At 44.6% G+C, this 24,370-nt stretch overlaps 2 protein-coding genes across 10 annotated transcripts in view; one reads left to right on the forward strand and one right to left on the reverse strand.

The window, feature by feature from the left end:
- frg1 (FSHD region gene 1) overlaps nucleotides 1–24,370 on the forward strand; it is a 436,830-nt gene that overhangs the window by 191,169 nt on the left and 221,291 nt on the right. The gene's annotated exons all lie outside the window — the stretch shown is intronic.
- fat1a (FAT atypical cadherin 1a) overlaps nucleotides 1–24,370 on the reverse strand; it is an 85,069-nt gene that overhangs the window by 4,006 nt on the left and 56,693 nt on the right. For 3 of the 9 annotated variants that reach the window (XM_061770510.1, XM_061770509.1, XM_061770507.1), the window contains 18 exons: nucleotides 19,998–24,071; nucleotides 18,885–19,081; nucleotides 18,645–18,798; nucleotides 15,623–15,856; nucleotides 14,123–14,509; nucleotides 13,257–13,471; nucleotides 12,522–12,659; nucleotides 10,774–10,917; nucleotides 9,431–9,628; nucleotides 8,037–8,621; nucleotides 7,399–7,621; nucleotides 7,185–7,316; nucleotides 6,497–6,678; nucleotides 5,306–5,780; nucleotides 4,506–4,659; nucleotides 4,310–4,420; nucleotides 2,670–3,310; nucleotides 2,263–2,397 (listed from right to left, as the gene is read on the reverse strand). In XM_061770510.1, coding sequence (XP_061626494.1) covers nucleotides 2,263–2,397; nucleotides 2,670–3,310; nucleotides 4,310–4,420; nucleotides 4,506–4,659; nucleotides 5,306–5,780; nucleotides 6,497–6,678; nucleotides 7,185–7,316; nucleotides 7,399–7,621; nucleotides 8,037–8,621; nucleotides 9,431–9,628; nucleotides 10,774–10,917; nucleotides 12,522–12,659; nucleotides 13,257–13,471; nucleotides 14,123–14,509; nucleotides 15,623–15,856; nucleotides 18,645–18,798; nucleotides 18,885–19,081; nucleotides 19,998–24,071 — 8,379 coding nt within the window. The other 6 variants (XM_061770508.1, XM_061770511.1, XR_009788129.1 and 3 more) reach the window with 5 other exon arrangements.

Here is a 24,370-nt window from a genome sequence, read left to right on the forward strand (position 1 = left end):
CCGAAATATTGCTAGAGGTTTTTGATTTGACTTGTTAAGCGAGCTCACTAAGAAAATGGCGACTCTGCTAGCCACACGACAACAACAACGAAGAGAAAAATGGTACCTTCTCCTTCCACCGTGTCAAGCACAGAGTTGACAAAGTGGATGACAGTCACTATGGAGGCTTGCGAGAGGAGAGATGATCCAGCATTAGCATAAATGCTCATAAAAATGATAACAACAATACACATATGGAGGGGACGCTAATGCTAACACAGAATATTTGGGTTTCTAACAATGAGACAATGGAAAATGGCCACTAACAGCGGAAATGAACCTGGATTATAAATGGAAGATTTATTATTATTATTTTTTTTTAAATAACGCATTTTTGTGGAAAATGGCTTAGCCTTCTAAAATCCACAAATTATTATTAATAATATTAGGAACAAACAAAATAATAGCAGTACATACTGTAGCTCGAGAGTTAATCCATTGTGGAGACGTTAAGCATTCTTTTTAAAATAGTAATTATGTACATAACATTTGTTTTTTGTACATTTTGTTCAAATAGTTATATTTTACAAATGTTATTTTGTCTGTGCCTTCTGCTTTTCCACATTTTATAGTGTTTTAGCAGTTTCATGGAGAATACATTTTCATACGAAAAATACATAAATATATGTTTATTATTACATTTTAATATTTTTTTCAATCTGTATATTTACATGACAAAATTTGGGGGTCAATTTTTATTTTTTTATTACTATAAGCGCTGTGGAATATATATATATATATACATACATACACACACACACACACACCTATTCCAATTATTTATTATTTCAAATATTTTCTACAGTTTTGGTAATTTCCTCAGGTTTTTTCATAGTGGCCAGAGCCCAGATTTGAACCCACAACCTCTCAACTGTGAGGTGGATGTGCTAACCAGTCAGCCACTGTGCCACTGCCAATAAATACATTATATTTTTTATGTTAATTTGTAAAGACAATTTTTGGTGGGACTGGCAGCTTCTGTTATTTAAGGAAAAAAAATGCTAGAAATTTGTTTTGAAAAAAGACGAACCGATAGTTAATTGAAATGCCTATGCCAACTGGTGACACATTTAAAGGTTGTGGATTATTACATGACAGTGACGCACTACAAAGTCCTAGTGCTACACACACACACACACACACACACACACACACATTTTGGAGTGAAATTCCCCAGAGATTTAAATGCATCCCCTGCAAAAAAGGGAAGGGGATGCGGGGAAATGAGACACTAATGACCTGTGAATTCAATTTGAAGGCTCATTTTCATTTTGGAGGATGAGAAATGCAGTTCCGTCTGATGACACCATACAAAAATAAAAAATAAAAATCAGCTTTTTTAATGATAAAAAGGCTTTTTTTTAATCCCAATCTGACCCCTTTGTATCTTAATTATGTCATTTAAAAAAATCAGAAAAAACAGCTCTCATTATGATGCCCAACAGTTGCACATTACTGCAAATGTGTACCACCATGATGTACATATTTTTAATCAATACCTAAAACAGAACGATTAAAACATTTTAATGTGCATAATTTTTGATTGAGGTATTGGAGTCATGCTCAATTTGATGAAATTAATATAAAAAATGTTTCGAAATTGTACACACACAACACTGCAAATGAGTGCCAGCATCAAAAAATATTGGTCATCAATACCTTTATTAAAAATGCTGATTTTTAAATTTTTTATTTTTTTATTTTATAGGAGTCTTGTATTGGGTTGTGACACAATGAATGAATATGAATACCATTGTGATACGCTCCTCGAGGTTTGCTTTAACAAAAACAAAAAAAGGGAGCATGCTTAAATCAAATAATAAGCGTGCAAGAACTTTCAAACATAACATAGCTGCTGTGGTTATGTCTAGCACATGACAAAAGTGAGAAAAAAAGACATCATGCATGCATGATTTTTTTGTTGTTGTACGTTTGTTTCTTCCCAGGAGAATTCAAACAGCTTTGACTTACAGGCCTTTCTTTTTTTATTTTAAAAGCGTGTTCTGGACCTGTGGACAGATCTGATCCATATGGGAGCTGAGCCCCGCAGCAATAAGAAGGAAAGAGTAAAGAAAAAACAAACAAAAAAAAACAGAACATGTGACCCAGGAAGGTGCCAGCATTGGAGAGTCCAGAAAGCAAGTTAGCGAAATAGAGGAGAAATAACAAAGAAAAACGGAAGTTTTGACATGATTATGAATCAGAGGCGAATCAGCGCTGTACCGTTGTCGTCGCACGATTCGGACTGGAAGGAGCTGAGTGACTGGACTTCGGACATGCTCCCCCTGGTGTTGAAGGGGTGACACGCGCTCTCCTCCACTGGCTTCTTGGTCACACAGTCCAAGTCCACCACTTTGGCTGCAGGGCCGAGACACAAAGGAAAAAAAAAACAGAGGTACAGTTGCTTTTCCCAAAGTAGTTTTGTTTTTCATTTAAACTAAATAAATGCATGATGGAAAAAAACATGAGAACATGTTGGACAGTGCAAGTTTTGAAAAAAAATCTTTCAATGTTGTTCTTTTTAGATCCGAAAAATAAATGTGTAGGTATATTTTATTTTGTCAGGCAATCATTTGATGGGATTGCAGCCCCGTCTGCGTCCCCAGCATCATCCTGACGGTCAAACTCACCGTCGTAGTCGTAATCCCAGCTGGGCTTCTGGATGGAGTCGCTGTCCGACACGGAGTTGGAAGGCGGGGGCGGCGGCAGATTGGGCGCCACGCTGCACACCGCCACCGTCTTGCGGTGGCCGTGCACCGCGTCCGGGTTGAACGTGCTGAACTCGGGATGCTCCGGTATGGCCGAGCCCTCGAAGGAGTTGCGGTCCAGGTTGTTGCGCGAGTCGCTGGGGATGCTGGGCGTGTACGAGATGGGGCGCACGGGCACCTGCGGCGGGATGTCCGAGTAGACGTTCTTGTTGAACTTGGCGTCGAAGTACGGCCTCTGGAGGAAGGAGTGCGGCACGCCGGATCCGCCTCGCTTATCGTCGTCCTCCGTCTTGGACTTTCCGCGGCACGCCTTCTTGCGCAGGATGACGAAGAAGAGCACCAGGATGAAGATGCTGGAGACGAAGACCACGATACCCACCGCCTCCTCCGGGCCGATGTTCCACGAGGTGGACACAAAGTCGTTACGGACGTCGGCAGCGAGCTCGCATGTCGGACCGCCGAAGCCCAGAGAGCAGTTGCACTTGTACGAGCCGTACGTGTTGTGGCAATGGCCGCCGTTGGAACACGGGCTCCTCGAGCACTCGTCCACGTCGCTCAGGCACCTGTACCGGAAAAAAAAACCCTAAGTCCACTTTATGACCCTATTTTCACATCATGAGACGCTTGTCTTGATTTCATTGTCATGCTCAGAGTGCTGGCAACCTTGGACGAAATGCTTCCATTGTGCCAATCATGTAACTAACTGGCATTAGGTTTGACTCCTTTGAGAACATACGTGTTACATCATACATAGTATGTCCTCAAGGTTTTCCTTAAAGTCAACTTTTGCCCTATGGAGTCTAGTACGCAGACTGCTCTCCCAGACAAGCCGGACTCTACTGTGGAAAGTATGGAATTATGCGTCATCTTTTTGTGATCATCTATACTCCATGACAAAGCTTTTAGCGGGGACAGCAGTTATCCGCGGCCTTTCGCGATTCGGCACTTGGGTTCGCTGTACACAACATTTTAATGGATCACTACTTTTGAAATAATACGTCAACTCCCAAAAAAAGAGCTTTGGTGAGAAAAAAAAAATGCTTGTAATATCTCAGCGTTATTTAAAGAGAAGATAATTTGCCATTCGGGTCCAGATTTGAGCAGATACACATAATTGGCTTTAGCGGACCATATGATGTGGCTTGATTGAGGCTGAGACCTGTTATCCCAAGTACACCATTTTTGAAACATTTAATCATGACACACGTGGCTCGTTTGTTCGAATGAACCAAGTGCCGTAACGTGATGTTTAGAGCAAAATGTAAATAAGTACAGTGGTAGTTTGACTGCAAAAGGTTTGTAATTACCTATGGATGCCACAAGATAGCAGTAACGCATCCATCCATCCATCTAGCTATCAAATTTTGCCACGCAATACAAAGCAAAAATATTGTACTTTAAAAAACTTGTTTGTAAGTCAAGGTATTTAGATTGGCCGGAAGAACCACCGGACCACTTTGTTTTGAAGACACTCATCGTTATTTAGTTTTGATGAACCTTGTGTGGACAAGCTGGAACACTCAAAGCATCTTAGGAAGATTTGGATGTCATGTTTTACATACCTGTCTCCTTGGAAACCAGCTTCGCACTCACACACCGGCCCGTCCAGACTGTCGATACATTTGCCGCTGTTTTTACACGGGTTGTCGGTGCAAAATGGGCCCAGCTGGCACCTGTAGTCCAAACACAACAAGTACAAATTCTGCCCCCCCCAAAAAGATATTCTCCAAAACATAAAGCAGATTCGAAGCCTTTTACCTTGGTCCTGAGTATTGCCCTCTGCACTGGCAGTAGAAGTCGTCCCCCTGGGGTACGCATGTGCCCCCGTAAAGGCACGGGTTGGAGGCGCAGGGGCTGATGCCCATCTCGCAGTGGGCGCCCATGAAAGAGGCGGGACACTTGCAGAAGTAGCCTGAGAAAGTCCAATGAAAGACTGCAATCAGCGTGTTTTTGTTTCATGCGCCGCTGAGAATGCGTTTTTTATTTTTTTAATTACGCTGATGGCCAAAGCGTCGGATGATTTGGGCGGCTGGCGAAGGAAGGATTACGAGCCTTTTAAAATGTCGAGTGTGCATAACCAGCACATTAACCCAACACTGCTATTAGTATTACTTCATGTCGTACAAACCCCAATTCCATCGAAGTTTGCGTTGAAATACTGGACATTCTCAAGGTTTTCCTTATTATTCAATATTTTCTCCATGGAACCTGGCCGGCCCACAGACCAGACAGGGATTGTGTGGAAGAACCCAGATACAAACGCCCATTGGCAGAAAATAACAACGCCTATTTTTCGACTTCCTGAGTGGCCAGTTGTCCCAATATTTTGAGAACATAATGCCAGTCAACTGACTTGACTCAATCGAAAATATACATGTTGCCAAGTCCTATTTTGTCACGGTTTTCTTTCAATTGCACATTTTCTTGAACAACTACACATAAGCATAAAAGTTGACATTTCTTTTGTCTCCAGTTGCAAGTTCCAGACACAAAAGGTTTTTCACAAAATTGCCTTTTTTTTTTTTTTTTAAATGATAGAAGCATTTAGGTAAACGTACCTCCATTAGGCCTTTGGTTGCACACACCACCGTTGCTGCAGGGATTGCTGGAGCAGCTCTCTGGCGGGGCGAGTGTGCAGCCCGGCGCCACGTCCTCGATGGCCTCCATGACGGCGTGCGCCCGCCGCGCCTTAGTGTTGAGGGGCAGCTCCTGGCCATTGAGTGCGATGGCCTCCATGCAGCCACGGAAGCCGTTGGCCACGGGCAGGTTGCGTCCGTGGCGGGCGGCCGCTACGGCGTTCTGGCGGACGTGGCCGCCGAAGTAGATGCTGTTGTCCAGATTGAGGGTGCGCAGGGTTCCCGGCGCCGTTCCCGAGGCGGCGTGCACGCGGTCCAGCACCAGCTTGGCGTAGTTGCCCTCCACCTCCAGGGAGACGGAGTGCCACTCGCCGTCGTTCACCGTGGCGCTGTGGACCGACACCAGGCCGGGGCCGCTACCGCAGTCGAACTTGTACTGCAGGCGACCATTCACGATCTGTTGGGTAGAAAGAAAGAAGTGGTCTTAAGGCTTAAGGTCTTAATTTTCCACTTCCCAAGTGGCCAGGTGTACCAGTACTGCCTAGCATTAGTCTCCTAACTTCCAAAGGGTTTCCTTAAATTTGACATTTTTCCTTCTGGAGTTTGGCACGCAGAACATTAAAAACACACTTTGGGTGAAAATCAATTGATTTTTTTCACATCCTGAGTGGCCAGGTGTCTCAATACTTAAGACATTGGCACGATCTAACTCATTGGCATTTGTCATGACTTGATATAGAAGACAATATCATGACTTCAAGGTTTTCCTTAAACGAAAACATTGGCACACAGCCTACCCTGTTGAAGAATTCAATACAAAAAACACCACCCAATGTTTTTGTTTCACTTCCTGAATGGCTAGGTGTCCCAATACTTTTGCAGACATTGTGCCCATCAACTGCCAGGTAATTCGTGAATGTTGCCTCATGACATCTTCCAATGGTTTTCCTTAAATGGAACATTTTCCCGATGGAGTCTGTTCTATTGTGGAATGTGTGGAAAAGTGCTCTGTGCTTCCCTCCCATCCTGAAAATAACTTCCAACCCACCACAACATTCCCATAGCTCCTCATGCGAACAGGCTGTTTTTAAATGGCCATTTTGACCGATGACACGGCAGTGGATGCCCTCGCGTACCTTTGTGATACAGCACTAAGAAATGCCATGAACGCACCTCGAGGATGCTGTAGTCGGTGCCCTTGGCGAACATGATGGTGGCGTGTCCGGAGAAGGTGCGCAACCGCAGGGACAGTTTCATCTGCTCCTTGTTGTCGTTGTCCATCAGGTGGTACTTTACGTAGCCACTGCCGCTGAATGTCAACGAGTGGCCGTCTGAGGAGCGATGGGCTCGTGTCACTATTAGCGTCACATTTTAAATGAGCGTTATGGGTTGGGATGAAGTGTTACGATTGTGGTTCTCGGCTAACAACAGGGGCTAAAGTAGGAATATTGGTTAGGCCAAGAATTCAGGTCAGAGCCTGCAATCAAAACCCCAGTTTGGATTTGAAAATGCTAAAAATATATTCTTGTTAAAAAGATATATATTTATATATACACAACTCTTCTCATGAATACAAAAATCTAGTAAAAGTATTATATGTATAAAAAAAACACCTCCATTCCCAGAAAATACTTTTGGGGAGAAAAATATGACAATTTTCTAGATAGAAAAAAGAAAAGAAATGAATACAATTGTACCTAGAAAAAGGACAATTGTAAGCTCGCAGGAGTTGTGGTTGGGCTAGGGTTCAGGTCACGGTAAGGATTTGGGGTAAGAGTTACAGTTAAGGGTTATGCTTAGGACTGTATTTGGAGTTAGTTAGGGTTCGGGGGTTGGGGCTCAGGTTTAGGTGTTCCCTTACCGGAACATTTGTTTTTTCCTTGAGGACACACACACGTGTACTTGGCATCTCCCTCTGCGTCCGCCACGCAGTCCAAGCCTTCCGGACAAGGACTGTTATCGCACACGCTGTTCAGCATGGGACATCTGCCACCTGCAGGAGGCCAGAACATTAGGCGATGTTATACGTGTGGACAGTAGCATTTTCCAATGAGTGTGTGTGTGTAATGTGCCACCTTCACACTGGCAGGTGGCGTGTCTGTGGTGTCTGGGCGTGACGAAGCTAAGGCGTGCGGTGCTGTAGGTGGACATGGACATCCTGTCCAGCGAGACCACCTCGTCACAGAAGCGCAGCGGGCAGTCCATGCCCGAGCAGAGCTTCTGAGCCACGCGCACGATGCGCACGCCCGTCATCTCCTCGATGACGCCTGCCGACGAATTTAGCTTGCGAAAGACCACCTGGGGAGCGAATACAAGGCATGAAGAAATAGAATAGAGGGATAAGGTTTCTCACCCGGGAACGCCACGATCAAGACCGGCTTTCTTGAGCAGGGGTTGCGTCACACCACGGACTGCTATGCTATAAGTCTATCATTCAAAATGATTGTAAACATCATTGTAAAATTATAATAATGTAGAAAAAAAGATGAGTGCTCTCCTGAAATAATTTTAGCTCGAAAAAAAATCTTCATCTAGAATACGATTGATCGTAAAATAAAAATGAATATTCTAGAAAAAAATAAGACTTTTCTTTAAGAATTTAAGATTTTTGTTCCTAAAGAAAATACCAATTCTTTAAGAGTCAGACCTTTTTTTCCCCCTCTTCTGTCTTGTCAGATAACTCGATTAAAACGAGCAATATTTCAGATCTCACCTCCTGGGACTGGTAGGGACTTCCAGATCTTTCCAGCGCCAGCAGAACGTCAAGGTCTCCCTGCTCGGACGGCTGAAGGCTAACCAGCTGCACGTCGCTTCTCCTCACACCCGCAATGTTCCTCAGCGCCCTCTGGAAGTTCCGCCAATAGTCTCCTATGAACTCCTCAGGGGCGATACTGGCGAAGCGCACGGCGATGGAGTTGTCCAGCGCCTGGCGGACCGCCGGTCGCACGTGCACGTTGACGTCTGCGGCTGCCGTGAAGCGCCCGTCCGTCACCGTCACGTTGAGCGGGTAGTGGCCGGCGTCCAGCGGCCGCAGTGCGATCACTTTACCGTCCGACGCCGACACGGAGAAATATGCCGAGGACGCCGCAGAGGACGGGGCCAAGCTGTACGTCAGCGTGTCGTAAACGTCCTGGTCGGTGGCGTGGATCTTGCCCAGGACGCCGCCCGAATACTCGTCGCCGGCGGTGGACACGAAGACGTCGAGCGGGAGGATAGCGGGAGGGTAGACGCTCTCCTCGATGACACGGACGCTGATGAAGGTGCTGGAGGAGAGCGCCGGTTTGCCGCTGTCGCATACCTGGAAGTCAAAGGCTGCGTTAATACACAAGTTGGTAGCCTGACTTACAGCTTTAATTCGTGACTCGAATTTTGCCTCGCAACACCAAGCAAAAAAGCGACATCTTCGAACTTGAAAAACCCGTAAGTGGTCAAAGTACCACCGCGCAGTAATTACGCTTTGTGAAGCCAATTGCTTTCTTTCATTCTGTTCTATTACGTTTTAAATGCAGTGCTATTTTTCTTGAATAAAAACATGTAACAAAAAGAAATGCGATGTATTTGTTTGGACTTTGTTAGTTCTTTCTATATTTATCTTTATCCTGCAGAGGGCACTGGTGGCATTCATGAAGCATTGGACCCCATGAAAACATGTATACATGTAAACATTATACGCACACAGATGGCCAAACAGCACAGTTGGAAGGAAAATTGCTGACTCAACAGGAATGTCCGAAAAGACATCACACCACCGTTTCATCATTCTGTCCCTTACCACACACAATTCCTCCCACTCAAGACGCTCGGTTTCACAATTCTGTCAGAGGGACGTTCCGTGTTAAATGGATTGTCGGATTTGACATTTTTCCTCATTAGAAATCATTTCAATTCCTCCAAAAAATAACTTTGTTCTTAGAAGATTGCGACTTTCTTCCATCCATTGAGACTTTTGCTCATAACATTACGAGCTTATTCTTGTACTTGTCTCGATCGGTCCTTAATTACATCCTTTCAGAAGGCTTCATACCCCCAAAGAAAAAGGAGACAGCTGAAGTCGGAGCAGACGGAAAACGGGTGAGTCAGCACAGAATTGGATCAACGGAATCTGACCTGAGCTTGAAGCAGGTAGTGTTCCTTTACTCTCTTGCTGAGGGGCCCCGCCACGAGCAGAGCTCCATGCTGGTCAATACGGAATGCGTCGCCCGCATTGCCGCCCGTGATGGAGAAGGTGAAGGGCAGCCCATTGTGGGAGGCATCCCGGTCGGACACCGGGAGTTGGAGAACACTGGTGCCCTGGACTTGGTTCTCCTGTAGGACAGACACCAGCAGGTGAAGAGGAGCTGAGGAACAATCCTGACGTGGGAACAAAACGCTGGAACAGCGATGACAGGAATTTGGGACATACAGCAGTGCCTTGAGATAAGAGCGTTTTTAGAAATATGAGCCGTCGATCGGCTGATTTTTTTGCCAGTGTAAACTTGAGATACGAGCACCGTATCACGGCAGGTGACTCAACTCACTTCACAACAGGCATTAGTTTGGCAGATCTAATTGGTAAATATTCATCAAGAACAAGGCTTGAAGCTGTTGATTGCCACTCTTAGCATAACATTTGCTACGTGAATGCTAACATACAATGGGAAACTCCATAGGCACACGGCGGGCTAACAATTAGCATCTAGTGTATGTGGCGGTGTTGTTACCCTTTAAGCTACGGATATCTGAACAGATATGGTGCTGCAACTCATGCGCACAGACCATATAATAATACTCACAGGCATATATTATTTATCCTCTGCGAAGAACGACTAATATTACTGCCGTAATATAATGAGAAAGTGAGAGAGGAACTGAGCCTCCAGTCCAGTATCTGTTGTTTGTCTTACACTGGCCCCTGGTGGCCAAGGCGCACACACCAGAATGAGCAGTACAACTGACGAAGAACGTGCGTCCAAAATGATATTTAATTATGTCATAACTATGTTTTTCTCAAGTATAATATTATAGAGTGCTAGGGTTAGGTTTTTCATTTAAAAAAAGACTTTTTTTTTAGGAGGCTGGAACAGATTAATGGCATTTCCATTGATTTCAATGCTGACAGATGATTTAAGACAAAAATATTTGGAGCTACGAGCATGGTCTAGGAATGAATGAAACTCGTATCTCAAGGCACCACTTTTATGGGTTTTTACAGTATATCGCCAAGTCTGAATTTAGAGTTGCACACCTTCGGTGTAGTACCACGTTGAGCCACAACATGCCGGGTAGCACCGAGCTCAACTAAGTGTAGATGCAACGTAATTAAGTGTCAAAAATCTTTGCTTGCACACTTAGAAATTTTTCTTACAAACTACTTTGCCTTTTTAGATAGACCCCCATTCTTTCCTATGTGGGTTATAAGTGGATTGCATTTCAGTTTGGAGTGCGCTTAACATCCACTTAATGTGTTTTACCTGGATGATGAGGCTGTAGTTGCCCTGGGAGAAGAGTGGTGGGTTGTCGTTGACATCCGAGATGTCCACATTGACCACGGCGGTGCCGGACAGCGGCGGCGTGCCGTTGTCCACGGCCAGCACCGTCAGCGTGTACCCCGACGTCTAGAAAACAAGATTAACATGCGTTGATTGAAACATGATAAAGCACATCTACATAGCAATCCTTTTTCCATACCGCTTTTTCTTTGTATCGAAAGACTGGTAAACTTAAATGGTTTTGTGATTTTCGACTGTCTGTGAAAGCACCAGAGGAACTTGTGGCGTGACACTGGGCGCGTGTCAGTGTAGCGTGGCGAACAAAGGACTGATTGTCGCTACACATTTAATGAGATTTTTTTTAAATCTTGTGTTATTTCCCTATGAAACACAAAAAGAGAAGATTTTATTCATATTGTTTGTGATATAGGTATTTCTGCATTTCGTGTGCTCTTCTTCACTTTAAAATGTGAGTCTCCCCTCTGACCGTACATGCCAAGCAGCTCATGCTGTCCTCTGCTGGTCGGAATTAGACACTGCATCTCACTACTCCATCACATTTTGTTTTTCCTTCCCTGTATGCTAGCCGCAGCTGCATTGAAATGAGGACGACAGTTAAGCTTGCTGTTTATATTCTTTCTTCTAGGAAAATGTTATATTTAAAATGTTTTTCTACTTTGCAACAATTAAGGTCGAAACTCAAGGTTCCACTGTATGCGTTTTTTTAAACATCAAAGACAACCTTGCTAGTATATTCCTTCCCAACCATTAAAGAGCATCTTCAACGGATAGGTGAGCATGTTTTTGTAAACATCAAAGACAATCTAGAATGTTCTCAGAAACATTTAGTGTCTAAATGACCCTAATATATGCATTTCAGGAAACAACAAAGACATTATAGTCAATGACCTTGACATACATTTTGTAAACGTCAAAGACTACAACACAAAACAAAAACTAAACAACATAAAAGTCTTAAAACTACCCTAACATACATTTTTGTAAACATCAAAGAAAACCTAGCTAACCTGTTTTCCGAAACATCCAAGACAATGTAAAATATTCTTCAACAAACCCAGTGTGCATGTTTTTGTAAACTCAAACAATCTAGGGTATTTTTCTAAACATCAGAGACAATTTTCTTAAATGACCATAACATACATACATACACATTTCAATAAACGTCAAAGATGATCTAGATTCTTCAAAACGCTTCTCAGTTTTTTTAAAACATCAAATCGTGTCTTCAAAGACTCAAACATACGTGTTTTCATTAAGATCAAAGACAATCTAGTCTATAAGAAGAAGAAGAAGAAGAAGAAGAATCATCTTTTATTGTCATGAACATGCATGCATGCACACGAAATTTGTTCTCTGCATTTAACCCATCACAGTGAACACATACACATGTTAGTGGAACACACTGGAGCAGGGGGCAGCTGAAGCGCCCGGGGAGCATTTCGGGGTATCAGTGTCTTGCTCAAGGACACCACATAACTACCCTAACATGTGTGTTTTGTAAACAGCAAAGACAACCTAGCTCGTGTGTTTTTCCCCTAAACTTCTAAGACCATGTAGAATCTTCAACGGACCCCGTGTGCATGTTTTTGTAATCGTCAAAGACAATTTAGTGTCTTAAGCGACCCCAACATACGCATTTCTATTAACAACAAAGACAATCCAGGCTCTTGAAGTCGACACATAAAATGTCAAAAAATCAAAATAATCACCTGCTCCCGGTCCAGATGTCGGGCGACTTTGAGCTCGCCTCGCAGCGGGTCGATGATGAAGGGGCTGCCGCCATTGCCGTCCACGATGGCGTAGCGCACGCGGTTGGACGACGGCCCGTCCGTGTCCTCGGCCATCACCTGACAGTCAAACAAAAGCTCATCGGTCACATCTGGGATCCATTACTTTGGTCTTAGTAGCGAGTGGCATGATGTGGATCACTGTAATGTAATACTGTCCAAACAAGGAACCATACCTTATTTTTCAAATGTTTTTAGAGCGTTGCGTTGTAGTCGGATATTTGTAAATAAAGGGTGTATTATTAAATTACGGAAAATATTTCTTTTTTTTTTTTAATCCAGTACAGTACATTTTGTAGTTACAGTTCAGTTCTATTGAACGTTTCAAATATATTTGCTTTTAATCTTTAAGAAGAATCTTTACATTTTCATTGAATAGTGAAGTACAGTTTTTGATTTTCCTATATTTAAGCATAATGTTACAGTGACTTCCAATAATATTGAATGTACTTTTTAAGAATAGAAACTGCCTCATTTTGATAAACTTATTAGGCCTAATACCGACTGCATTTGGTTGTTGGTCATTACGGCGGTACTTGAAGAGGCAACAATTTTTTAAGGTGGTACTTGTTTTCATGTATATGTTCAGAATTCAGTTCATTTTCAAAGTACAATGGTCTCGCAATGGGGTGCAGTCAGTGTTTGAAGCCGTCTCACCATCAAGACGGTCCTGCCCAGCTCAGCGTCCTCGCCTACGACAGCGGCGTAGACACGCTGGCTGAAGACGGGAGCGTTGTCGTTGACATCCGTCACGTTGATGTTGACGGTGGCCATGTCGCTGAGGGGAGGCGAGCCCCCGTCGGTTGCTTCCACTGTGATGTAGTACTCGTGAGAAACCTCGTAGTCCAGCGGCGCAATCACAAAGATGTCGCCTGAGGAATGCATAAAGACAACATTGTTACGACTGTCAATCACAGGACTGCCACAAGGCCATTAATGCCTACCGACCAGTTTCAGTCTTGAGGATAACATCAAAATACAATTTAGTCATTAACAACCCTAACGTACGTGCTTTCGAAAAGTGCGGTACATGTATCATTAGAGGTATGTTGCTCTCTCTAGTGGAATGGGAAGAATCATTGAAATGTTAAAACTGTGCATAATGTTGCAGTGGCTTTTTTTTTTTTTTTAAATCCAGTATGGTACAAATCTTAAATACAGTTCAGTTGCATGTGACTTTTAAGTATAATACAGTTGCATTGAATCTTGAGGAAATATTTGCTATCCAACATTTATTTAGGTACAATATTAATTTCACTGATATGCAACACTTTTGTGGCAACACAGTAGCTTACAATAATATTTAATATACTTTTTAGGACTCCAGTCGTATCTTGTTTATCGCGGGGGTTACATTCCAGGAGCTCCCCCCCCGATAGATGAAAAACCCTGAAGTAGCGACCATGCAGTATCATCTTTATTTTATTTCAATATATTCTAAACCTTTATACATTTCCATACAGAGTTTTCCAAGACCCTGATTTCTTTCAACATCAATGCTCATAGTCCATTTTGTCACATACCAGTGCTTGGATCCACACTGAACGCGCCGTGCTCGTTTCCGCTGACGATGCTGTAGCCGATCTCTCCGTCGGCGTCCAGGTCTCGGCTGGCGGCCTGCACTCTGAGCACTTGTCCGCCCACAGCCGCGTCCTCGGGAACGGCGGCCGCGTACTCTCGTCGCTCAAACACGGGCGGGTTGTCGTTGATGTCCAGCACGGAGACCAGCACGCGGCACGTGGCCCAGAGACGGGGCGAGCCCCGGTCCGTGGCACGGGCCTCCAGCTCGTACAGGGCCCGCATCTCGCGGTCCAGCGGCCGCTCCAGGCTGACGATTCCGCTAACTTCATCTATGGCGAACCATCCGTCGGCGGAATCCAGCAGCGAATAGACCATGTCGCCGTTGAGCCCTGATAGGACAAAAACAGTCATATTTGGAAACTGTAATGTAATGTAATTCTTTTTTTTTTTTTAGAATACAGTGGCGCCTTGGAACACCAGTGCCCTGACTAAGGCCCGGGACATACATAAAGGCGGTGTTCACACTGCAGGGCATGGGGCCCCACTGTTTTTGTTAAAGACAATCTTTTTGTGTAGTCCTTAACATTACAAAAACAAATATGACTTCTAATGTGAATGGAATGAGTCTGTGACATCACAGGCATGCGCACAAAACCTGACGTCACCTTGCGCATGTGCACAAACACAAGGCACCATAATAAATTGCATTACTTTCTATTCTTTTTGTTTTCTTCTCGTATTTTGGATTTTATACTTCCAATTTTTTATTTATTTTATTTTTCTAATGGTTATTTATTTGTTCTTACTTTTTCATTACTTTTTCTCTAATGGTGTATTTTAAAATAAAAAAAAAACATATTATACTTAAGTTTTATTTGAATTTTTGTCTAATATTTTTCTAGTTAATGTATTTTTTCTAATATTTGTGTATTTTCTGTAACAGTGTGTATTCTCAAAATATTTGTGTATTTTTCAATTTTTTCATTACGCTGTAATATTTACATTTTTTCCCCAATATCTTTCTACTGTTGTTTTTATACTTTACTATTTTCTAATATGTCTGTATTTTTTCTAATGTGTGCATTTTTCATCTGATGTTTCATTTTTGTATCATATTTTGTTTAATTTTCAAATATTTCATCACATTTTTCTTATTTTTGTATTTGTTCTTGAATATTTTGTATTGTTTTCTAATACTATACTTTGCTAATAGGTCTTTTGTAAATTTGTGTATTTTTCAATAGTTGTGCATTAATTTGGGGGGGGGGCAATATTTATTTTGGCATTTTTAAAAATATTTTTTATTTCGTATATCTTTTATTTCCTTCAACTACCCTAATTTTTTGGTTCTTCAATAATAGCATATATTCTCGAAAGCGTTTGTTTTTTTAGATTATTTTTGAGCTTTTGGAGTACAGTATTAATTTTTTCTTGGATTTGGTTTACTAGGATGGGACGTTTTGACAGTCTAAGGTGGGGAGAGAGAGGAGAAGTCCCTTTACCGCTGTCTGTGTCGTCGGCCTGCAGCTTGGCAACGAAGGTTCCCGGCTCGGTGTTCTCGAAGACGGTAAAAGCGTACGGGTCGGAGGCAAACTCGGGAGCATTGTCGTTGACGTCGCGCACGGTCACGTGCACGTCGGCCTCGCAGAAGCGCCCGCCACCGTCCACCGCCCGCACTTTGAAACGGTGCTCGTCACGTTCCTCGCGGTCCAGGGGCTTCAGGGTCTTCAGCTCGCCTGAAGGTGACACGGGGACGTTTAGGACACACTTTTGATTAGCAGTGAGAAAGTCCTTCTGGTCTCCATTGTTAACAGAAGGACACGTCAAAATAGGCTCACGGCTGCATTTTGAGGAGGTCACAAATAGTCAAGCAGACCCTTTTTTCACTGAAATTTCCATTCCGTAGCACAGTAATGGTTTACATAACTAATCATCGGTTTCGGGCACTTGGAAAACCACCGAATTTATAGTACTTTATCCTGACGTGTTATATCTGAAGTTGTCGAAAAGATTAGAAGAGTTGAAAGTAAAAAAACAAAAAGTATATATTAAATTATATGAAAGTTATTTTATATATATATATATGTGTATATATATATATATACATACATATATATATATATATACACTTATTATATATTCAAAATAAACACGTCCATTTACGGTCTCTGGGAGCTAGATTTTGAGTTGTTTTTTTTTAACTGTCATTACTCCCAAGATAATAATGCATCCAAACCAGTGATGTTATGAATTATTGACTTATTATTATTATTATTGACTAATTATTGGCTGTAATTACTTCATCTTAGCTAGTCCCCTTTGCGCCAATTTTTTGTAAAACTTTGTGTTTATCCTATTTCTCTGACAAAAAGGCCAACAACTTTTTTAAATATAAAAAACAAACTATATCTATGGTTAGATCTCGAGTTACTGAAAAGTGTTGAAAGTAAAAAAAGATTTCCGAATGAACTTATTTTTTATACTTTTATGACCATGTCCATTTTGGGTTCCTAGGAGCTTGAACATTCACCTAATTTAAAGGGTTAAAGCAAGCATATAGCCACCGCTTCCTGAATGTGAACATACAATGGGAAACTCCATAGACAGACGGGCTAGCAATTAGCATCAATGTGCGGGGTTGTACCCTTTAAGCAACTGATATCTGAACACAAACGGTACTGCAACTCATGGAAACAGACCATATAACAATACTTACAGGCATGTATTCTCGATCCCCTGCAAAGAACAACTGATATTACTGCCGTACTGAGTACAGCCGGGAGAGGAGCTAACCTGCAGTACAGTATATCAGTAAGTCTGTCTTACACTGCCCCCAGGCGGCCGAGTAGAATATTATTGAATGTGATTTGTTCTCATTAAAAAACACATTACAAAAATGTGTTGATTTTTTTTGTGAGGCTGGAACAGATGAACGGCACGTCTATTTATTTCAATGGGGAACGATGATTTGAGATTGAGTGATTTGAGTTACAAGAGTGGTCACGGAACCAATGAAACTTGTATCTCAAGGCACCATTGTATATACTTGAGGTATTTCTAATGACAAATATGTGCCTTGGGTCAATAAAGGTTGGAAAACACTGCTTTACTACCGGATTCTGTGCCATTGAAAAAGCGTCACTAGACGGAGCTATTAGTACGGTATACTGTACTGTATATAAAAATGGTATCTAAAGTATGCATGAATCCAGCAAAAAACATAATTATGTACATTTTCCAGCACCCTACTGTGCAAAAAGCATCGAATTGAATCACAATGTCAAAGAGTGCACTGATAAAAGGGAACATTCGTTCCTCTTAAAGCAGATTTCCCCATCTCATACACTATAATCTATACATTAATGGCACCTTTATGAAGACCCACCTGTGTGTCCAAGATAAATGTAGGGGATTTGAGTTTTTAAACTTGAGGTCTTATAGCTGATAGCTTACGTGCTCATTTTCACCTCATTTTGAAAAAACAAACACACACACAGTAGCCAGATGGAGTGTGTGATTTAGGGACTCTCCCAGTAGGCATTATTTGCAGGCAACAAGTATAAACGTCATAAATTCACCCTAAGTACGCCACTTGGGATTTTACTGCTGCCTTGGCCCTTTTGTTTTGCCCTAAAGGGAAATAGTCTAGGCTGGTTGCAACATTTAAAAAAAGAAAAAGAAAAGGCACACCAAAAAATGAACTAGTAAATAAATACGTGGGCACGAGGGTGTTTTGCTTGGCAGTTCATTTGGCCTGGTGCCGGATGCAGACAAACATTTGCAAAAAGGATTACAATATACTGTTGGTTAAAAGAAAGAGCAATAAAATAGATAATAGCATTTCACGCTCACAAATCAAACAAAATAGCCCCAAATCACACTTTTGGAAACCCTGAGGTAACGTTTACAATTTCCTGGAAAGCTCCACAACGTTAATATTCGAAAAATAAGTGCAGAAATGTAATAATGATAGATGTGTCAGCCCAATTACGTATCCGCTCCATTTCGTGGTAAAAGAACGGTGTCGGGGGGCTCATTTCTTGTAGCTTTCCATGCCCCTTTTTACGGAATTTGTCCTCAAAATGTCTACTTCAAACCAAATCGTCCAACTTCCTGCTGAATTTCAGTCATGGGGCGCTAAGACTTTTTCATGTGTCCTATTATGATAGACATGTCCACCCAATTTTGGGCTGATCGGCGTGGAGGGCAATTTTTTTAGCTTTTCATGCCCCTTTTTCATTGCAATTTACCCCCAAAATAGCTGCTTCAAACCAAAATATCCAACTTCCTGTTCAATTTCAAGCATGGGTCCTTGAGACCTTCTCGTGCCTCCTGTTATGATAGACGTGTCCACCCAATTTCGGCTTGATCACTGAAACTGGTGTCAGGGAGACTGATTTTCTTTAACTTTCCAGGGAGGTGCGACTAACTGAAATTACAGGCACGTGGAAGCCCGCAAAAATGCAAATCATTCATCGCCTGCGGCAGAGGCCCCAACTGCAGATTGCAATAAAGGGTAGTTACCCGTCTCAGAGTCGATGAAGAAGAGTTCTGATCCAGCTCCCTGGAGCTCGTAGGATATTTGCGCATTTGATCGGATATCGGCGTCCGTGGCCGAGACTTGCAAGATTAGTCTGCTGGCAGGCGAGTTCTCAGGAACACTCTCGCTATAGAGAGACTAAGGGAGAAACCAAAGGAAAAACTGTCAGATTGGACAACAAGATGATAAGATTTGGTGTGAAAACGGTGGGAAAGTGGCATTACCTTTTCACACAAGGGGCTGTTGTCATTGGCGTCCAGCACTTTGACCTCCACCACGGCTTTGGCTGTAAAGATGCCGTCGCTGGCCGTGACGTTAAGGAGGTAATAGTCCGTGGTCTCGCGGTCCAGTGGCTTCCTGACTAATACCTTCCATTCGTTCTGAATGTGCTCGATGGCAAACTGTCCCAGCGGGTCACCCGCTGTTGGATGAAAATACATGCTAAAGCTTAAATAGATGCATTTTACTTACAAGCTACGTAAATGATACTCCGCGAGCGATATGAGAACGTAAAGCTAACATATTCATTGCAATTCAAAATATTTGGCACTCTTAGGGAACACTGTAATCAATAATCTGAGCCCTGCAGTAAATTGCGAACCCCCCCCCCCCCCAAAAAACGCAAGAAATTGAATGGCCAGCCATCCATTGTCCGTACCGCTTTTGCTCACTAGAGTCGCGGGTACGCTGGCGCTCATCCCAGCTGACTTTGGTACACCCTGAACTGGTCGCCAGCCAATCGCAGGGCACATAAAGACAAACAATCATTTACACCTACGGGCAATTTAGACTCTTCAATTGACCTACCATGCATGTTTTTGGAATGTGGGAGGAAACTGGAGTATCTGGAAAAAACCCACGCAGGCAGAGGGAGAACATGCAAACTCCACACAGGCGAGGCCGGATTTTAACCCGAGTCCTCAGAACTCTTGAGGCAGATGTGCTAACCAGTGGACCTCCATGCCGCCCGAAATTGAATGTTCACAAAATGAATAGTTTCAACTGTTAATACAGCACAAACTACTTTTATAAAAAACTGATATGTATTTGGTACAACCTCAGGCTCTACTTTCCCCCTTTAGTGTTAGCAGATAACATCACCATCACCAAAAAAAAAGAAAACATTAGCATTAGCGGATAACCCCACCGAGAACGCTTGCATGACATAAAATACTAGTTAGTCAGAGACAACTGCTTTTAACACAATAGGGCAGAAGAAGCGAGTGTTGGAATACCTAATACTGTATGTACCCTGTTACAACTGTAATACTACATGCGAAGTGGTAGCACCCATTAGCATTAGCTTATAACTACACCCAAACCTAATACAAACACACCTGTAATGAAGTAGGTGACTTGTCTGTTGATGTCCTCAGAGTCGTCATCGATGGTGCTGAGGATGGCGATGACGCCGCTGGGAGGAGGGTCGTCCTCGCTGACCGTACCCTTGTAGACCTCCGCCGTAAAGCGGGGTGGGTTGTCATTGACGTCGGCCACCGTCACCTCCACTCGCGCGCCCGTTGCATGCTGGACTTTGTCGCCCTGATCGGTGGCAAGTACGACGATGGTGTACTTGCTGCGCTTTTCGCGGTCCAGCTCCTTGAGGGTGGTCAACCAGCCGGTTTCTGCATTGATGGCGAAGAGCTCCGCGATGTCCGGAGAGTTGAGCTTGGCATCCAGGCTGAACAGAACGTGGCCATTGGTGCCTGAATCCAGGTCAGTGGCTTTGACTTGAACCACCTGTACCCCACAAGGGAGGTTCTCTACCACCACCGCCTGGTAAGGGTCTGACTCGAATATGGGCTTGTTGTCGTTGATATCTTTCACTTGAATGTTGACGCTCACGGACACGGCAACATCATAGCCATCGTGCTGGGTTTGCGCCCGCAAGGTAAGTTGGTACCATTTTGTGGTTTCGTGGTCCAGGGTCTTCTGGAGCTTCAGGGCGCCGGTGTCTCTGTCCACGACAAAGACCTCGTTCTCGTTGCTCTCTGGAGTGTTGCCGTTCACAAGACTGTACAAAAGCGGTTGCTCGCTCTCAGCCCGAAGCACGTCGATCTCCGTGCCAATGGGTAGGTCCTCAGCGACCGTGTAGCGGTAATGAGGCTCGACGAACTTGGGCATGGGAGTCTCGGGCGCTACAATCTGGATGTACACCTGCACGACTGAATGTTTTGGCGGGTTCCCAGTGTCCTTCGCCCGAACAAAAAACGCATAGAGCTCGCCCTCAAGTCCAATTAGACTCTCTTTTGTCACAATGACCCCAGATGTTAGGTGGATTTCAAAGTTCTCCGCCACGTTCTCTAAGTCGTCTTCGATGGAGTACTCCACGTCGGCGTTGCTTCCCTCATCCACATCCGAGGCGGCGATCTTTACCACCGAGGTCCCTCGCGGCGCATCCGACGCAATGGTGACTTTGTACTCGGCTGCCCTAAACTGCGGCGCATTGTCGTTGACATCGGTGAGTACCACGTTGACTGTACAAAAGCCCACCTTGCCGCCTCCGTCTTTGGCTTCCAGACTGATGGGAATGACCTTCTCAATGCTGCTGTCGCGGTCCAGGCTGTCCAAGGTAAAGACGTCGCCATTTTCGCTGACGGTGAACTTGTCCTTGGCTACGTCGTTGACAATGCGGTATGTGATTTGCCCGTAGATACCTTCGTCGTCATCTGTCGCTTTGGCCTCGGCTACCAAAGTACCGGCAGGAGAGTTTTCTACCAGCTCAACTGCATATTCCACCTGAGAGAAAGCGGGGTTGTGGAAGTTGGCACCAATGACAGTGACGTCCACGAGGGCTGAGCTCCAATAAACACCATCCGACACAGATACATTGAGGTGGTAGAGTGGCTGCATCGTTGGCCGGCGGTGGTTTGAAATGACAATGGCGCCAGTCTGCTTGTCGATGGCGAAACTCTGGTCCTCGTTCCCGGAGACGATGGCAAACTCCAGTTTGTTCAAGTCGGAACTGTCGGCGTCCGAGGCCTGGACTTGGGTGACGAAGTGTCCACGTGAGGCCAACTCACTGACGGCTGCCTTATAGGTTGGCTCAGCGAACGTGGGTGCGTTGTCATTCAGGTCTGTGACGTCCACTGTCACCACAACGTCAGTAAATAGGGCCGGGACCCCTCCGTCCACAGCGCGGACCCTCAGTCGGTGCTGCTGGGTCTCTTCGTGATCCAGCACTTGGGCCATTGAGACGAGACCAGTGTCACGGTCGATGGCGAAGTAATCCGAGCTCTTTCCCTTCTCCTCCACCAACTGGTAGAAGATTTCTTGATTGTGGCCAGTGTCGAAATCTATGGCGTCCACTTGCAGCACAGACCTACCGATGACAGACGCCTCAGAGATGTTAGCGTAGTAGGATTTTGACAGAAACACCGGGGCGTTGTCGTTGATGTCTTGCAAGATGATGTCCACAAATACGTCCGAGTGCGCCCCAGTCAGGGCGTCGGTGGCCCGGATGTTCAATTTATATGCTGGGTGGGTCTCAAAGTCCAGAGGCTGAGCCACGTGAAGGACACCCGTGTTGAAGTCAATGGAGAACTGGTTGAAGGGGTCCCCCTCAGAGATGGTGTAAACGATACGGGGCCCCTCTGAGTCGCTGGCCTGCACGTGGAGAACGGGCGAGTGCACCTGGACATTCTCAGGGATTTCGATGTTGTAAAATGGTTTCTCAAAAATGGGAACGGCTTGGTTCACCACTGTAATCGGGACCTCTGCTTCCGCCGAAAGTGCTGGATCACCGCCGTCCTTCGCCACGATTACCACAACAAAGTTTGCGTTGAGGGATTCTTTCTCAAGTGTCTTCTTGATGGTGATTACTCCAGAGGGGTTAATGTCAAAGTGCTCCTGAGGCTCCTTCAGCTCATAATAGATTTCTGCATTGCAACCGTGGTCCTTGTCCACTGCTGTGACCTGTCGGACCACCTGGCCTTCTTCTGCATCCATCTGGACCAGGGCATGATAGGGGAGGTTCACAAATATGGGCATATTGTCATTAACGTCCTCCACCGTCACCGTCAAAACAACGTGGGCGATGTCTTCAGACGGGTCCTCCTTGGTGACCTCGACAACAACGTCAAACGTGTGCTGCTGTTCACGATCAAATGCGATTCCGGTGGTTGAAACAACTCCAGATGTCCTTCCGATTTCAAAGCGTTTGTCAGGATTCAGGATTTTGTAGAACAGGGGCTCGTTTACTTGGTTACCTACAGCAGCAATGACTTCCAGTGTCTTCTTCTCGGACAGGTTCTCTGGGACAGAAGCTCTGTAGGACTCTCTGGTGAACTTCACCTTGCTCTCTTTGTTCTCCTTTAAATGGATCTTGATGGCGGCGACGCTGGCGAATCTCCCATCCGAAACCCTGACTTTCAGCTCATATCTGCTCCTAAGCTGAGTGATGTTCTGAATGGAGAGCACGCCAGTGTTTGCGTCCATTTTAAACTTGTCGCCGATGTTGCCCTCAGAAATGGAAAACAGAAGTTTAGCATTGGGTTTGGAGTCCAAGTCGGTGGCGTTGACTTTGAGGACTTCCACGCCTCTGTATGTGGGTACCAACACTGTCGCCTCGTAGACCTGCTGGCTGAAAACGGGTGGGCAGTCGTTGACGTCGATGACCTCGATCGTCACGTTGGCCGCCATCTCTGCGAACAGCCGTGGCACGCCGAGATCATGGGCCTGCACCGTAAAGCGATAAACACTCCTCTGCTCATGATCCAAGGCGGTAGTGATCCTGACGGCTCCGGTGCTGGAGTCAACAGCAAAGTAGTTAAGGGCAAAAGGTTCCACGATCTGATAGAGAAGCATGGCATTGCGGTCGCTGTCAGCATCGGAGGCACGGATGACAAATGGTGCATTTTCTCGAGTGAGAACGACACTGTTTATGGCGGCTGACTCGCTGACCACGCCGCGGAACTCCCGCTGGAGGAAAATGGGAGCGTTGTCATTCTCGTCCTTCAGGTGAATCACCAAGGTGGCGTTACTGGAGAGCCCCGCCATGTTGGTGCCCTGGATGACGAGCTTGTACTTGGAGGCCACCTCGTAATCCAGCTCCTTCTGCGTGACCACCACGCCAGAGTTGGGGTTGATGTCAAAGGCCTTGCCCGCATTTCCGCTTTTGATTTGGTAGAAAACCGATGACTGGCTGACGGCCGCCACCGAACTCACGAAGCTCCCCGGGGCGGCCGACTCACTGATGTAGGCAGAGAACTCTTTCTCCGAGAACCTGGGGGAGGAATTGTCCGAGACTGTGACGGTGATGTGGACGGTGGTAACGCTAGACAGCGGGGTCACCCCACGGTCAGTTGCCTTGACAATGAGCTCGAAGCGGGTCTTGCCGCTACGACTCAGCTCTTTAGCCACTGTGATGGTGCCCAGGACGGGGTCTACGGCGAAGGTGTTTGCCACGTTTCCTGCCAGAAACAAAGAAAACGAGCAATAGATTTAGCGCTTGATTTTCAGATACAGTAAAATGGTATTTTGACATACGAATGCCCCAAATTAACAAGTTACGAGCCGCTGCGTGGTTGATTTTTATTTTTTATTTTGTTTGCTTTGTGTTGCAAGCAAAAATGCAAGTTATGAGTGAAGTGCAAAAAGAAGTGACGCAACTTAAGTACCCTAATGCGCCTCACCTGTGGGCAAGGAGAGTCACAGTTGCTGATGCGTTTATTGAATGGGACATACATAAGAAAGAACAACAATCACAAGG

The sequence above is a fragment of the Phyllopteryx taeniolatus genome, chromosome 4, assembly GCF_024500385.1.
Source record: "Phyllopteryx taeniolatus isolate TA_2022b chromosome 4, UOR_Ptae_1.2, whole genome shotgun sequence".
NCBI lineage: Eukaryota > Metazoa > Chordata > Actinopteri > Syngnathiformes > Syngnathidae > Phyllopteryx > Phyllopteryx taeniolatus.